General features: G+C 36.9%; 1 protein-coding gene across 2 annotated transcripts; it reads left to right on the top strand.

The window, feature by feature from the left end:
- The first annotated feature begins 10,490 nt into the window (after positions 1–10,490).
- Positions 10,491–17,130, top strand: LOC100983047 (olfactory receptor 4K13). 2 transcript variants are annotated; one of them, XM_057299790.1, is made up of 2 exons: positions 10,491–10,590; positions 11,551–17,130. In XM_057299790.1, exon 2 carries the CDS (start codon positions 11,774–11,776, stop codon positions 12,686–12,688), a length of 915 nt encoding a protein of 304 aa, XP_057155773.1. In that variant the 5' UTR covers positions 10,491–10,590; positions 11,551–11,773; the 3' UTR covers positions 12,689–17,130. The 2 variants fall into 2 exon arrangements, with proteins under 2 accessions (XP_057155773.1, XP_057155772.1); XM_057299789.1 differs by having other exon boundaries at positions 10,491–10,886.
- Positions 17,131–17,497: the final 367 nt, after the last annotated feature.

Here is a 17,497-nt window from a genome sequence, read left to right as displayed (position 1 = left end):
TAGAGTTGACATGAGGTTGAAGGTCAACAGACAAACATTCAGAATGCTCCCCTTTGGTTACTCAGTATCAATACACATCATTCTACATTTATTTAAACTTCCAAAGAATGACAATAGCTTCAGTCTAAAGATGCATCTATCCTGCAAACAAATTAAGACACTCTGGCCTCCTTTCTCTAACTGAAAACCAAAAATCCTCATTGGTTACTATACCTATTTCTGTACGGTGTTGCCATCTTTTCGAATTCATTCATAATCCCACATTAATATTCTGTAACCTAGAGACTAAATTGTAAATTAGTCTCCTTGATAAGAAAAAATAAAAAGGAAAAAAGGAACCAGGAATTTGTGAACAAATGCAATTTATATAAAAAATTTGTAGCTTCTAAAATCATCATTTTACTAACAAATTGTGAGACAATTAATCTTCACGGCTACCTTCTTTTACTGCCTATTTTATTCCTCTTTGTATGCATTCAGATCTCCAGTGATGGTGATTCTTTACGTGGTGGAATGAATAAAAATTTTATTTTTCCTAGGTGATGTAATGTTCACTTATTTTTACTACTTGATATGCAAATAATATGAGGTACAACAGCAAATCACTTGGGTTTCAGACATGGGCTTCCCTACCCAACTGTACAACAGCAATTCTAGTATGCATTGATAATTGGAGTGAGTCAACTTGACTGGTTTAATAAGCTCTTCTCTTTTTAATTAGAGGTGAAAGAATACTTAAATGTCTGGGATGGGTGTGGTGGGTCACACCTGTAATCCCAGCACTTTGGGATGCCAAGGCAAGAGGATTGCTTTGAGCTCAGGAGTTCAGGACCAGCCTGGGAAGCATGGTGAAACCCCATCTCTACAAGAAATACAAAAATTAGCTGGGCATTGGTGGCTCGTGCCTGTAGTCCTAGCTACTTGGGAGGCTGAAGTTGGAGAATCACTTGAACCTGGGAGGCAGAGGCTGGAGTGAGCTGATATAGGGGCACCGCACTCTAGCCTGGGTGACAGAGCGAGACCCTGTCTCAAAACAAATGAGCAAACACACACAAACAGAAAAAAAAAAAACTGGAGGGGAAGAAGATTCAAATGTCTTGGTATTAGTGACAGTATTTACTTTTAGGTTAATAAAATACCACATATTTTCTTTTTGCAAAGATTTATTTATTGAGGACTATGATCTGTAAAGAAGCGTTCAGAAAACAAAAAAATTATGTTATTAAAATGTAGATAGGAAAGCATTTTTAGTTAGAAAAACATAGATTTTGTAGTTAGGTATAGGATCTGATACTGGATCTAGTACTTATATTTCTGTGGCAATTTCATTACGTTTTATAATGCTCAGTTTTGTTACCTATTGATAATATGTAAATAATATTCTCTATTTTCCTTGTTGTGAAATAGGAGAAAATTTATGGGAAGTGCCTCATACATGAATAGCACTCAATAAATTACATTTAAAAATATAATTTAATCAATAGGCAACATAAAATTACAACATAAGCAAATAACATATTGGAATAGTTTGTACCTGGAGGAGAAATCAGAATATTGTATTACATGTACACTTACATGGGGATCAATTATTATACCCCAAAATATGGCTTACGTTTGGTACAAAAATCCTCCACTTCAGTGTCTTTGGATCATGATGACAGCAATAATGATGATGCTTTTAGTGATTATAATATTTTAGTTATCAAGTTGATCTAGAACTCACAAAGTTAATCTTCATTTTTCTTAATGCTTTCTTCATGTCGTTATTCCTGAATGTGTAGATGATTGGATTTAAAAGGGGAGCAAAAATAGTTTAAAACACAGACATCAATGGAGACAGTGCTGAATGGTCTTTCATAGATAAAGATGCAAGCTCCAAAGAACAGTACCACCACCATAATGTGGGCTGAAAGAGTGGACAGAGTTTTGGAAGACCCCCTGGAGGAATGATGTCAAATAATAATCAGGACGGTGCTATAGGAGATTAACAGAAACATGAAACACAGCAAAGAAAGTAGTCCACTGTCTGCAATGACTCATAGCTCCAAGATGTAAGTGTCTGTACAGGCAAGTTTGATCAGAAGGCAGATCACACACACACACAAAAATATCCACAACACTGAGACCACAGAATGGCAAAGTCACTGTGAGAACAATTTGGCTCATGGTGTGCATGAAATCCATAGTCCAGGAGCGAGGAGCAAGTCCGATGCAATGGACTTGTAATGGAGGGGTTTGCATATGGCAAATTATCTATCGATTGCCATGGCTAAGAGTAAAATCATCTCACTTCCACTTAAAAAGTGAAGGAAAAATCTCTATGTCACGCAGCCTTCATAGGAGATGGTCCTATATTCACTAATTACATTATCGATTTTCTTAGGAGTAGCAAAGGAGGCCAGGGGCATATCAGTAGATGACAGGTTGGCCAGTAGGAAGTACATGGGAGAATGCAATTGAGGATCCAGTTTCACTACAAAGATAATGATTAGGTTATTTAATTATGGATATGTAGAGAATGGAAAAAATAAGATAAAGAAAATCTGTAGCTCATGAGATTTTTGAATCCCAACAAAATAAATTCATGGACTGATTTTGTTTTTCCATTTGTTTGTCTGTTGGCATATATGACCTAAAACAAAATAAAAATTAAATTCTGAGAGATATGAGAAATGAAATACATATGCACTTAACACTGCTTTCTAAAATTCACTGAAATGTGCAAAAAGAATCAAAAGTATTGAAGAAAAATGAATCCAATATTAAAAAAAGAGTAGACATAATTTCTCAGCAAAAATTATGAATAACTGCCAATATGTTTGAATAAATTTGAAGCCATCAATATGTAACTCATATCTACATCAATCTTGAGAAAGGTGAATAACCCAGTTGGTAAGGAGGTATGGAAGTTTCCTGCCACCTCTTCAGAATTTGAGGAACAGATTTATTGGTCCTCCATAGGCAAAGAAGAGGGCCTGTCCCTCTTCAAATCTCTTTCTACACTCAAAAATCATGAGGAACGTGCAAGTGAAAGAGGAGGCAAATGGTTTTTTAATTGAGAAGGATCAAGAAAAATGAAATTGATAAGATGGAATATGGAACATGAACATACAAGGAGTCACTTCTGTAGTTGCTGCTGAAAGTAAGATAAGCAGAGATGATAAACAGAATGAATCCTTGATACATGTGAATCTATGGTTGTGCAACTTGAGGTGGCCTCAATTTTCCTGAGATTGAAAGAAGGGTCCAGTATTTGAGTTTCCTCCCATGGAGCACGTGAATTAGTAGATTGGGGAGTATAGTGCTCAGAGATAGCATAATGAACATTTATTGCTGGCTTCCCTCTGCCTCACTTACTTTCTCTGACAAGCAGCTTAATGTCCAAACAGATCTCTTAAACTATCCATACCATTTATAATGATATTATAAAGTGCAGAACTCTGGTTTAAAAAAAAAGTGATTAACAGGGAACACCTCCATGTTGTTCTAGATAGGTGAAACAGACCCATGTGAAATGATACCCATTGAAATATAAATAATGGTAGCCAAAAATTTTGAAACAAGCTAGCTAAGACATAATAATACAGTATTTTTTAAATGAGAGCTAAAATAACCAGAAAAAGAGGAAATAGTTTATATCTGACTGGAAACCTTATTTTTATTTATTTATTTGAGACAGAGTCTCGCTGTCTCACCCAGGCTGAAGTACAGTGGTGTGATCATAGCTCACTACAGCCTTGGAATCCTCGGCTCAAGCAATCCTCCCACCTCAGCCTCCAGAGTAGCTGGGACTAAGGTGCACGCCACCACTTTGGCTAATTTTTTTTTTTTTTTATATCAAGACAGGATGTCTCATTTTGTTTCCAAGGCTTGTTTTGAACTTCCGGCTTCAAGACAGCCTCCCAGCTTGGCCTCTGAAAGTGTTGGGATTATAGGTGTCAGCCACAGTGCCCTGCCAAAGAGACCTTACTAATAGAAAAGACACAAAGTAGATTTAAATACGTTTTTTAAATTTTATTATTATTATACTTTAAGTTTTAGGGTACATGTGCACAATGTGCAGGTTAGTTACATATGTACACATGTGCCATGCTGGTGTGCTGCACCCACTAACTCGTCATATAGCATTAGGTATATCTCCTAATGCTATCCCTCCCCCCTCCCCCCACCCCACAACAGTCCCCAGAGTGTGATGTTCCCCTTCCTGTGTCCATATGTTCTCACTGTTCAATTACCACCTATGAGTGAGAACATGCGGTGTTTGGTTTTTTGCCCTTGCGATAGTTTACTGAGAGTGATGATTTCCAATTTCATCCATGTCCCTACAAAGGACATGAACTCATCATTTTTATGGCTGCATAGTATTCCATGGTGTATATGTGCCACATTTTCTTAATCCAGTCTATCATTGTTGGACATTTGGGTTGGTTCCAAGTCTTTGCTATTCTGAATAGTGCCACAATAAACATACCTGTGCATGTGGTTTTATAGCAGCATGATTTATAGTCCTTTGGGTATATACCCAGTAATGAGATGGCTGGGTCAAATGGTATTTGTAGTTCTAGATCCCTGAGGAATCAGTAGCTGATTCGATCAACTGGAAGAAAGGGTGTCAGTAATTGAAGATCAAATGAATGAAATGAAGTGAGAAGACAAGTTTAGAGAAAAAAGAATAGAAAGAAACAAACAAAGCCTCCAAGAAATATGGGACTATGTAAAAAGACCAAATCTACGTCTGACTGGTGTACCTGAAAGTGATGGGGAGAATGGAACCAAGTTGAAAACACTCTGCAGGATATTGTCCAGGAGAACTTCCCGAATCTAGCAAGGCAGGCCAACATTCAGATTCAGGAAATACAGAGAACGCCACAAAGATACTCCTCGAGAAGAGCAACTCCAAGACACATAATTGTCAGATTCATCAAAGTTGAAATGAAAGAAAAAATGTTAAGGGCAGCCAGAGAGAAAGGTTGGGTTACCCACAAAGGGAAGCCCATCAGACTAACAGCGGATCTCTCGGCAGAAACTCCACAAGCCAGAAGAGAGTTGGGGCCAATATTCAACATTCTTAAAGAAAAGAATTTTCAATCCAGAATTTCATATCCAGCCAAACTAAGCTTCATAAGTGAAGGAGAAATAAAATACTTTATAGACAAGCGAATGCTGAGAGATTTTTTCACCACCAGGCCTGCCCTAAAAGAGCTCCTGAAGGAAGCTCTAAACATGGAAAGGAAAAACTGGTACCAGCTGCTGCAAAATCATGCCAAAATGTAAAGACCATTGAGACTAGGAAGAAACTGCATCAACTAATGAGCAAAATAACCAGCTAACATCATAATGACAGGATCAAATTCACACATAACAATATTAACTTTAAATGTAAATGGACTAAATGCTCCAATTAAAAGACACAGACTGGCAAATTGGATAAAGAGTCAAGACCCATCAGTGTGCTGTATTCAGGAAACCCATCTCACATGCAGAGACACACATAGGCTCAAAATAAAAGGATGGAGGAAGATCTACCAAGCAAATGGAAAACAAAAAAAGGCAGGGGTTGCAATCCTAGTTTCTGATAAAACAGACTTTAAACCAACAAAGATCAAAAGAGACAAAGAAGGCCATTACATAATGGTAAAGGGATCAATTCAACAAGAAGAGGTAACTATCCTAAATATATATGCACCCAATACAGGAACACCCAGATTCATAAAGCAAGTCCTTAGTGACATAAAAAGAGACTTAGACTCTTACAGATTAATAATCAGAGACTTTAACACCCCACAGTCAACATTAGACAGATCAACGAGACAGAAAGTTAACAAGGATACCCAGGAATTGAACTCAGCTCTGCACCAAGCAGACCTAATAGACATCTACAGAACTCTCCACACCAAATCAACAGAATATACATTTTTTTCAGCACCACACCACACCTATTCCAAAATTGACCACATAGTTGGAAGTAAAGCTCTCCTCAGCAAATGTAAAAGAACAGAAATTATCACAAACTATCTCTCAGACCACAGTGCAATCAAACTAGAACTCAGGATTAAGAAACTCACTCAAAACCACTCAACTAAATGGAAACTGAACAACCTGCTCCTGAATGACTACTGGGTATATAACGAAATGAATGCAGAAATAAAGATGTTCTTTGAAACCAACGAGAACAAAGACACAACAGACCAGAATCTCTGGGACACATTCAAAGCAGTGTGTAGAGGGAAATTTATAGCACTAAATGCCCACAAGAGAAAGCAGGAAAGATCCAAAATTGACACCCTAACATCACAATTAAAAGAACTAGAAAAGCAAGAGCAAACACATTCAAAAACTAGCAGAAGGCAAGAAATAACTAAAATCAGAGCAGAACTGAAGGGAATAGAGACACAAAAAACCCTTCAAAAAATTAATGAATCCAGGAGCTGGTTTTTTGAAAGGATCAACAAAATTGATAGACTGCTAGCAAGACTAATACAGAAAAAAGAGAGAAGAATCAAATAGACACAATAAAAAACGATAAAGGGGATATCACCACGGATCCCACAGAAATACAAACTACCATCAGAGAATCCTACAAACACCTCTACGCAAATAAGCTAGAAAATCTAGAAGAAATGGATAAATTCCTCGACACATACACTCTCCCAAGACTAAACCAGGAAGAAGTTGAATCTCTGCATAGACCAATAACAGGTTCTGAAATTGTGGCAATAATCAATAGCTTACCAACCAAAAAGAGTCCAGGACCAGATGGATTCACACCCAAATTCTACCAGAGGTACAAGGGCAAACTGGTACCATTCCTTCTGAAACTATTCCAATCAATAGAAAAAGAGGGAATCCTCCCTAACTCATTTTATGAGGCCACCATCATCCTGATACCAAAGCCAGGCAGAGACACAACCAAAAAAGAGAATTTTAGACCAATATCCTTGATGAACATCGATGCAAAAATCCTCAATAAAATACTGGCAAACCGAATCCAGCAGCACATCAAAAAGCTTATCCACCATGATCAAGTGGCCTTCATCCCTGGGATGCAAGGCTGGTTCAATATACACAAATCAATAAATGTAATCCAGCATATAAACAGAACCAAAGACAAAAACCACATAATTATCTCAATAGATGCAGAAAAGGCCTTTGACAAAATTCAACAACCCTTCATGCTAAAAACTCTCAATAAATTAGGTGTTGATGGGACGTATTTCAAAATAATAAGAGCTATCTATGACAAACCCACAGCCAATGTCATACTGAATGGGCAAAAACTGGAAGCATTCCCTTTGAAAACTGGCACAAGACAGGGAGGCCCTCTCTCAGCACTCCTATTCAACATAGTGTTGGAAGTTCTGGCCAGGGCACTTAGGCAGGAGAAGGAAATAAAGGGTATTCAATTAGGAAAAGAGGAAGTCAAATTGTCCCTGTTTGCAGATGACATGATTGTATATCTAGAAAACCCCATTGTCTCAGCCCAAAATCTCCTTAAGCTGATAAGCAACTTCAGCAAAGTCTCAGGATACAAAATCAATGTACAAAAGTCACAAGCATTCTCATACACCGACAACAGTCAAACAGAGAGCCAAATCATGAGTGAACTCCCATTTACAATTGCTTCAAAGAGAATAAAATACCTAGGAATCCACCTTACAAGGGACATGAATGACCTCTTCAAGGAGAACTACAAACCACTGCTCAATGAAATAAAAGAGGATATAAAGAAATGGAAGAACATTCCATGCTCATGGGTAGGAAGAATCAATATCATGAAAATGGCCATACTGCCCAAGGTAACGTATAAATTCAATGCCATCCCCATCAAGCTACCAATGACTTTCTTCACAGAACTGGAAAAAACTACTTTCAAGTTCGTATGGAACCAAAAAAGAGCCCGCATCGCCAAGTCAATCCTAAGCCAAAAGAACAAAGCTGGTGGCATCACGCTACCTGACTTCAAACTATACTACAAGGCTACAGTAACCAAAAGAGCATGGTACTGGTACCAAAACAGAGATATAGATCAATGGAACAGAACAGAGCCCTCAGAAATAACGCCGCATATCTACAACTATCTGATGTTTGACAAACCTGTGAAATACAAGCAATGGGGAAAGGATTCCCTATTTAATAAATGGTGCTGGGAAAACTGGCTAGCCATATGTAGAAAGCTGAAACTGGATCCCTTCCTTACACCTTATACAAAAATTAATTCAAGATGGATTAAAGACTTAAACGTTAGACCTAAAAGCATAAAAAACCCTAGAAGAAAACCTAGGCATCACCATTCAGGACATAGGCATGGGTAAGGACTTCATGTCTAAAACACCAAAAGCAATGGCAACAAAAGCCAAAATTGACAAATGGGATCTAATTAAACTAAAGAGCTTCTGCACAGCAAAAGAAACTACCATCAGAGTGAACAGGCAACCCACAGAATGGGAGAAAAATTTCACAATCTACTCATCTGACTAAGGGCTAATATCCAGAATCTACAATGATCTCAAACAAATTTACAAGAAAAAAACAAAAAACCCCATCAAAAAGTGGGCAAAGGACACGAACAGACACTTCTCAAAAGAAGACATTTATGAAGCCAAAAAACACATGAAAAAATGCTCACCATCTCTGGCCATCAGAGAAATGCAAATCAAAACCACAATGAGATATCACCTCACACCAGTTAGAATGGCAATCATTAAAAAATCAGGAAAAAACAGGTGCTCGAGAGGATGTGGAGAAATAGGAATACTTTTACACTGTTGGTGGAACTGTAAACTATTTCAACCATTGTGGAAGTCAGTGTGGCGATTCCTCAGGGATCTAGAACTACAAATACCATTTGACCCAGCCATCCCATTACTGGGTATATACCCAAAGGACTATAAATCATGCTGCTATAAAGACACATGCAGACGTATGTTTATTGCAGCATTATTCACAATAGCAAAGACTTGGAACCAACCCAAATGTCCAACAATGATAGACTGGATTAAGAAAATGTGGCACATATACACCATGGAATACTATGCAGCCATAAAAAATGATGAGTTCATGTCCTTTGTAGGGACATGGATGAAATTGGAAATCATCATTCTCAGTAAACTATCTCAAGAACAAAAAACCAAACACCGCATATTCTCACTCATAGGTGGGAATTGAACAATGAGAACACATGGACACAGGAAGGGGAACGTCACACTCTGGGGACTGTTGTGGGGTGGGGGAAGAGGGGAGGGATAGCATTGGGAGATATACCTAATGCTAGATGACGAGTTAGTGGGTACAGCACACCAGCATGGCACATGTATACATGTGTAACTAACCTGCACATTGTGCACATGTACCCTAAATCTTAAAGTATAATAATTTAAAAAAAAAAGAGAAAAAAAAAAGAAAACAATATTGGATTTTTAGGGTGGGTGAGGAGTTGATTGTGAATATCCAGGAGAAGTTAGGGATTGATAAGTTAGTTATCACAGGTTTATAAAGAAGAGAATGATATGATGAAAAATAATTTTTATAGGTGATGTTAAATTTATTCTAAGAATAAACTGTATTTGTGGGGAGATTACATTATGCAACATCTACAAAGTGGAATTCTATATACCTATTAAAAAGTTATGTTTCTATATGTTAATATAAACATATTTAAATGTATTAAGTTAAAAACTCAAGAAAAATAGCTATACATATAATATATAATTTGCAGTCTTAATAAAATGATATAAATATAATTATTAATACCTGTAACACTAACACACACACACTGTACTGAAGTGTGTATTATTTTTCTGGAAAGTTATCTAAGAAACTCTCAAAATGTTAAGTCAGTCTTTCTGTTATCTGTCATGTGCTTTTTTCACATTGGCATAAACTACTTTTTTTAAAAGATAATTAAAAGAAAGAAACATATTTTAACCAGCTTTTTAAGAATGGCTGTTCTATTTCTGATTTTAAAATACTTCAACATTCGATTTGACATTTAAAAATAAATATTGTTAAAATTCCTAATTTTGTGGATTTTTCTGTGGATTAAGTGATCTGACTTAATCTAGATCTTGAATATGCACTACATAGTTTATTCATTCAACAGATATTCACTTAGTGTTTTTGATATGCACTATTCCAGATGTGGAGCGTTTATAAACTGCTTTGTATGTATTTGAAAATTGTTCTCTTCTGTTTAAATGCAGCTTCAAAAATTAGGTTTCAAAAAGAAGCATTAGTAGGAATTCTTAAATATTAGACATAAAACTGAAGAGAGCTATTACCTTTATAGACATATAAATGAATGGCTCTAATTACATATTTGATGCAATTCAATATTTTGCATCAAAGTTTCTCAGAGTCGGAAATTGGCCAACAGATATGTTTACATAGGGAAAAAAATACATCCCTAGTTGGATAAATGTTCCTATGGGATTATCTCATAGAAACATATAGCACTATGGTCTCTCTTTTTTCTGTTTCTGATGATTGGAAGAGTAAATTGCGGATAACTGATGGGGATACAGGAAAAGGAGTTAAAAGGCCATTCCTGGGATTCACATACGACACCATCACGAAAGTTTTTTCCCCTGTCTTGTAAGTAATAACAGCACAAAAAGATGACTACAAATACTTTATTTACTGAAGGTGTTTTGTAAAACCTAGATTAATTTAAAACTATTAGCAATGGAGGCAATTTTTTTAAAAGCTGAACCAATAGAACCAGTTTGTAATAAGCATGGGCTGATGACAAATTTTGTCATAAATTTAGATTATACTGAAAGAACTGTATTTCTTTTACCAACATAAATGTTACATCAAGCTAAGTCATTTTGAAACCTATGACAACCATACACAGGCCAACCAGCTAACCACTACATAGCAATAACTAGGTAAATGAATAAATGAATGCAAGCTGAAAATGAAATTAGTTAATTACATTTGACTGTGGATTGTTTGTACACATTGTCTAACCATCTAGAGGAGGTATTTGATGTGAATAATATGAAATGTTGAATGAATGAATTATATAAATATATATAAATATATGAAATGTATGTAATATACAAGTTATATATAATATATATATACTACACATATACTTGACACTTCAAAAGTGTGTATTGACTACTACTAATACTGATCTGTGAGGGATTCATGCAAGAATGGAGCATGGAGGAAATAAGGCAAGTTTCTCAGGACCTAATTCATATTTCTTTACCAGAGTCCATTTCAAAACATGGTTCTTGAGAATCCTGGATGTATTTTTGATATCATTTCCACATTAATAAAACTCAATATTATTCTGTGACTATAAAACTCACCAGAATCATTATCTTATTCATAGAGATCTTTATAGCAGCAAGAGGCATTCGATACCATATAGTCCAAATTTTTTTTTCACTGAGAAGAAAACCCTCAAAAGGAGAGTTACCTGTCCTGTGTCACCCAGTGAGCAGCTTACCCAGGTGTCCTGTAGAGGTCTTCTGATTCTAATTCATGACCTATAGTTTTGTGGTTTCATGTACTATTAATGTTTTTATTTTTGTCTTCCAGAAACTTATATTCTGAATTCTACTGACTATTTGGGATACTTCTCTGGGCCATTAGTAAAATCACTGACTGACAAAATTCCACAAAAGTAAGGGTCCTTGTAAGTTCAAGTGCCTTGAATGAGTACCAAATGTGGACATCAACATGGACATTTCTTTCCAATATGCATCATTTCCCTACCCCTTATTCTCACTTGTTTTGATCATTATGGGATAAAGTTGACGATATGGAAAGAGCAAACCATTCAGTGGTATCGGAATTTATTTTGTTGGGACTTTCCAAATCTCAAAATCTTCAGATTTTATTCTTCTTGGGATTCTCTGTGGTCTTCGTGGGGATTGTGTTAGGAAACCTGCTCATCTTGGTGACTGTGACCTTTGATTCGCACCTTCACACACCAATGTATTTTCTGCTTAGCAACCTCTCCTGCATTGATATGATCCTGGCTTCTTTTGCTACCCCTAAGATGATTGTAGATTTCCTCCGAGAACGTAAGACCATCTCATGGTGGGGATGTTATTCCCAGATGTTCTTTATGCACCTCCTGGGTGGGAGTGAGATGATGTTGCTTGTAGCCATGGCAATAGACAGGTATGTTGCCATATGCAAACCCCTCCATTACATGACCATCATGAGCCCACGGGTGCTCACTGGGCTACTGTTATCCTCCTATGCAGTTGGATTTGTGCACTCATCTAGTCAAATGGCTTTCATGTTGACTTTGCCCTTCTGTGGTCCCAATGTTATAGACAGCTTTTTCTGTGACCTTCCCCTTGTGATTAAACTTGCCTGCAAGGACACCTACATCCTACAGCTCCTGGTCATTGCTGACAGTGGGCTCCTGTCACTGGTCTGCTTCCTCCTCTTGCTTGTCTCCTATGGAGTCATAATATTCTCAGTTAAGTACCGTGCTGCTAGTCGATCCCCTAAGGCTTTCTCCACTCTCTCAGCTCACATCACAGTTGTGACTCTGTTCTTTGCTCCGTGTGTCTTTATCTACGTCTGGCCCTTCAGCAGATACTCAGTAGATAAAATTCTTTCTGTGTTTTACACAATTTTCACACCTCTCTTAAATCCTATTATTTATACATTAAGAAATCAAGAGGTAAAAGCAGCCATTAAAAAAAGACTCTGCATATAAATTTAAAGCATACTTTTTAGATGAGACTTTTGAAGAGACACTCTCTTGTTTGTTTGAACATTTAAGAAACTCGTTTTTAATGTACCAGGTTCGTGCAAAAGTCATTGCAGTTTTTGCCATTAAAGTAAATGACAAAATTAAACTAATGGCAAAAACCACTATAACTTGTGTACCAGCTAACAGTTCAAGTTCCGTATGAGGAAATAGTAGATGTAATTGTTAAAAAGCAAACACCTTTTTGTGATCTTTTATGGTCAAACACATAATATCTACAGTTTGGCTTGTATACATTTAAATCCCACCTTTATCAGTTTCTCTGGTGCAAATTTGAAGAAAATAAATAAGTTCGCTGTGATTTAGTTTTTTCGTCTATACAACCTTGTTTATATGCATCTTTCATTATTATTTTAGCATGCTCTTAAACCTCAGAAAACACACTATTATTGTTAGGTTTTTTGTTGTTGTTATTGGTAATCTATGTTTAGAGAAAGCACACAGATGACATCTCATCACGGTTATTTATCCAAGTGCCTTACAGGCTAGAAAACTGCATGTTCTGGGTAATCCCTGATTAGTGTGTATTAAATTATACTAAGTTGTTTTCCATAAACACAGTGTGTTCACCATTCTTCACATATTTTGTGAGCCTACAGAATGCCAGAAGATATAGCCAGGCCTTCAAGGAACTTATAGCCTATGGATAGATCGAGCAAACTAAATTGGCAGTTGTTCCATGGCACGAACAGCACTGTTACATGATGGACAGGGTGCTTTGAGAGTGCAGAGGAATGGCATCTCAATCAGGGCAGGGCAGGAAGGTTTCCACTTATAGTTAGCATCAGCTAGATGGAAAAGAAAGACATTCCACGAGAAAGAAATAGTATGTTGAGAATGCATAGAAGCATGACACAGTGGAGAACCTATACATAATTTCATTGAGCTGGGTCATGGGCTATGATGTTGAGAGATGAGATAGAGAGGTAGGTCAAATGTAGTCTGATCATATAATAGAAAATATAGGACACTCTTTGGAATTCAAAACTATGTCATGCTGAAATTTAAAAGAGAGACAGGAAGGAAAAAAAGTAAGCATAGACCATTCCTGTCCCAACTTGTACATTGTACTGCTTCTATTCCAAGTTTATCTCCCCCTTCTTAGCTCTGTTCATATTTCTCTTTGCAATCTAGGCAACTAGGCCTGTAACTGCCTTGAAGGCTAAAGCAAATTTAAGGCAACTGGGTATGGGAGAAGATGTCTACTGTCTTTCAACTTCAGCATAAATCCAAAAAGAACTTTATGTCTTTTATTGGATATATTATACCTAGTATCCAGAAAAGCCATTCCAGAGACAGAAGATAAAACATTGAGTACTAGGTCTCTAACATGTTATTTTTTAGATCATTTGTTACATAAAGGGCACAGTCACATCAGCCTTAGTTGTTTCATAGTGAGCAACCAATTTTATGGAGAAAACATTTTATGTACAAGTTGAATTATTGTAACCAAGGATCCCAGCCTCAAAATGCATTTTCAAACTTTTTTTTTCTTTCTTTCTGAATCTCAGAATGTAGCCTTGTGTTGTAAGACTTTATCTCCCTTTCCCACCAGGTACATTCATACACAGTGTTTCTTATCTAATTAAGGGCTTGCTTAGAAATCCTAGGGGCCGATTTTGAAACAAACAAGGCAGGGAAACCTGGCTGCAGAATCCTCCCTTGAGAAGGGAATTACTTACAGTTAACCCACCACTACCAGGCCAAAGTCAGGAAAAGGCAAATCAGGCCTCAGGACAGACCGTTACTCAAGATAACCTTCAGAACAAGACACGGAGACCTGCACGTTCCTGCACTATTCCCACATATTTCCCATATCTTTTCCGTCTTAAACTCCTTTATTTAGCCCCCAAACGGGGAATGGTCTGTTAAAGGCATGGGCCTGGCCATCCCCCACCTGCTTGCATTTGAATAAAATTGCTTTCCTTTTACCACTCCTTGCTGCACTTGTTTTCAGCCTCTGAGCGGGGAGGTGGGCATGGGTGGGTGTGTTGGGGGCTCGGGGTGGGGGGAGGCGGGGGGAGACTTAAGCTGGTTATATTTTAAGCTGGTTATATCTAACTAGAAATAGCTCTTTTCTGAACACATACTATGAAAATACCCATAGGTTTAATATAATCTAGAGTTTTGTTTTTAAAAGGCTATTATTGATTGGTTGATGTGACTGACAATTTGTTGAACAAATTGTCACGAATTTGTGATATAAATTATTTGTAAGTTATTTATGTATTTGTTATGTCAAGAAAAAAGCTACCAACTACTATTATATATTTCTTATGCCAGAGAAAGCTACTAACTACTCAATATTTTCCCCAAATAATTTAGCTAATTTTCAAAACAGTATTATTTGAAAAATAATCTACCCTGTCCCCTTGTTATGTGAAATTTGTGAACTGTCTTTATTAGAAGGAGTTATTTTTTCCCTCTCCCAACATGCTAGCTACTATCAAGCATATAATACAGAAACCCTCACGCTGACAGCCAGTAGAGGCACCGCCCTCCTTCTGCCTGCCATTCACTTGCTCTCCTTCTAAGCACGTGATGTGATTTATAGATGACTGAAATTTGGAAACGAGACTGAGCATGAGGTTCTCGGCGTTTTACAGTATTGCTGTTTCAGAGGAGCCGAGGCACACAGTTCTAAACCCCAGTTAAGGGGTAGCACCTGTTTTCCATGGACAAATTTGTTAACACCTCAAACTGTCTTCCTGTCAGGGTCCTCTGCTCTTGGAGGAATGTGTAATTTATTTTATTTATTTATTTATTTGAGATGGAGTATCACTCTGTTGCCCAGGCTGGAGTGCAGTGGCGCAATCTCTGCTCACTGCAACCTCCGCCTCCCAAGTTCAAGTGATTCTCCTCCCTCAGCCCCCTGAGTAGCTGGGATTACAGGTGCCCACCATTGCGCCCGGCTCATTTTTGTATTTTTAGTAGAGACAGGGTTTTGGCATGTTGGCCAGGGTAGTCTCGAACTCCTGACATTAGGTAATCCACTCACGTTGGCCTCCCAAAGTGCTGGGATTACAGGCGTGAGCCACTGTGCCTAGCCAGAATGTGCACTTTAGAATTATCCTTGTCTCTGCCCAGCTAAGTGTTTGTTCTGCAAACTCTCTCTTTAAGGGGATCCCAGGGTTAAAAAGGGAAAGTAGTAGGAAGACTCTTGGGGTTTTAAGTCCAATGCAACTTTACCAGTAATAATACTGATATTTGTCTCTTCCTATTCACAATTCTACCTATGAATTTGTTCAGGACTCACAAGGGAGAAGGGAAGATTGACACTTCAGAGAACCCTACAATCAATTCATAGTACAAATATTAAGCTTTTTTTTTCATTTTTCAAGTACAGTTTACATATAGAAAAAAATGACTCTTTAGTGTATGGTTTTGTGAGCTTTTATAGCAATTTATTTTTTATTATTTTAATTTTTTAAAATTTATTTTTAATTATTATGAATATATAATAGTTGCACATATTTATGAAGTACTGGAGATGTTTTGATGCAAGCAAAGAATGTATAATGAACAAATCAGGGTAATTGGCTGGATTGTTGACAAATGCCCATAGTTATATAATTAGCAAATCTCGGAGATAGAACAGTTTCATCAACCCAAAAATGCTCCTGTCCCCCACAGTAGTCACCTCCTCCTTCCCATTTCCTGTCCTTGACAGTAGCCATCAGATTGTGCTCTTAGAGTTTGCTTTTTCAGGATTGTCATATAAGTAGAATCATACAGCAAATAGCCTGTTGAGGGTGGCTTTTTTCACTTGGTGCAATGTCTTCTGAGATTAGTTCAGTAGCAAGCTGATTTAATTAATGTAAATCTATATTACATTTCATTATTTTATTTTATTTGTTTTTTTTGAGATGGAGTCTTGCCCTGTCACCCAGGGTATAGTGCAGTGGCTCAATCTTGGCTCACTGCAACCTCCACCTCCCCAGTTCAAGCAATTCTCCTGCCTCAGCCTCCCAAGTAGATGGGATTGCAGGTGTGCGCCACCATTCCCGGCTAATTTTTCTATTTTTGGTAGAGACAAAGTTTTGTCATGTTGGCCAGGCTGGTCTCAAACTCCTGACCTCAAGTGGTCCACCCACCTCAGGATCCCAAAATGCTGGGATTACAGGCACTGTGAGCCACTGTGCCTGGCCTATATTACATTTTAATATCTACTCATATTAGTACTACCATTACTATTCTTCCTTAAACTATCTTGGTTTGTCTCATTCAGTTCTTCATTTACATTAACTAGTGTGATTTTACCAAATAATATGAAAACTGTATCGTTATAATTGCATTAACCAAAACATTGTTTCAGGGATAAATATATATTGGTATTGACCACATTTGACTTTTCTATCCTAGAACATGGTTTAATTTTGAACTTATTTGGGTCTTCTTTTGTGACTTCAGTAATGTTTTATAACTTTTTTCATTATATACTGAAACTTATAAAACTTAGGAATTATTTTATTTTAATTTTGATGAAGTAATTTTTCAATTGTATTTTCTGTTATTTCTCAAATGTTGTTAATCATATATATGTATATGCATATATATATATATATGTTTCTTTATTTCTAACTAGCCACTATACTAAACTCTCTAATTCAAATTTTAGTTGATTTTCTTGGGCCTACTATATAATGTCTCATATGCTATGTTTTCCTATTACCTTTTAATGTCTTATTTCATATTTTAGCTTATGACATGTCTAGGACTTAGTATTTTTTTCTGATATTTTTTCCTGAAAAGTAA

This window comes from Pan paniscus, chromosome 15, assembly GCF_029289425.2.
Source record: "Pan paniscus chromosome 15, NHGRI_mPanPan1-v2.0_pri, whole genome shotgun sequence".
Taxonomy (NCBI): domain Eukaryota; kingdom Metazoa; phylum Chordata; class Mammalia; order Primates; family Hominidae; genus Pan; species Pan paniscus.
This window is presented reverse-complemented; position numbering and strand designations above follow the sequence as displayed.

What these genes read in the sequence shown, in the direction of transcription:
- LOC100983047 (XM_057299790.1), top strand. Translation starts at nt 11,774, where the DNA reads ATGGAAAGAGCAAACCATTCAGTGGTATCGGAATTTATTTTGTTGGGA.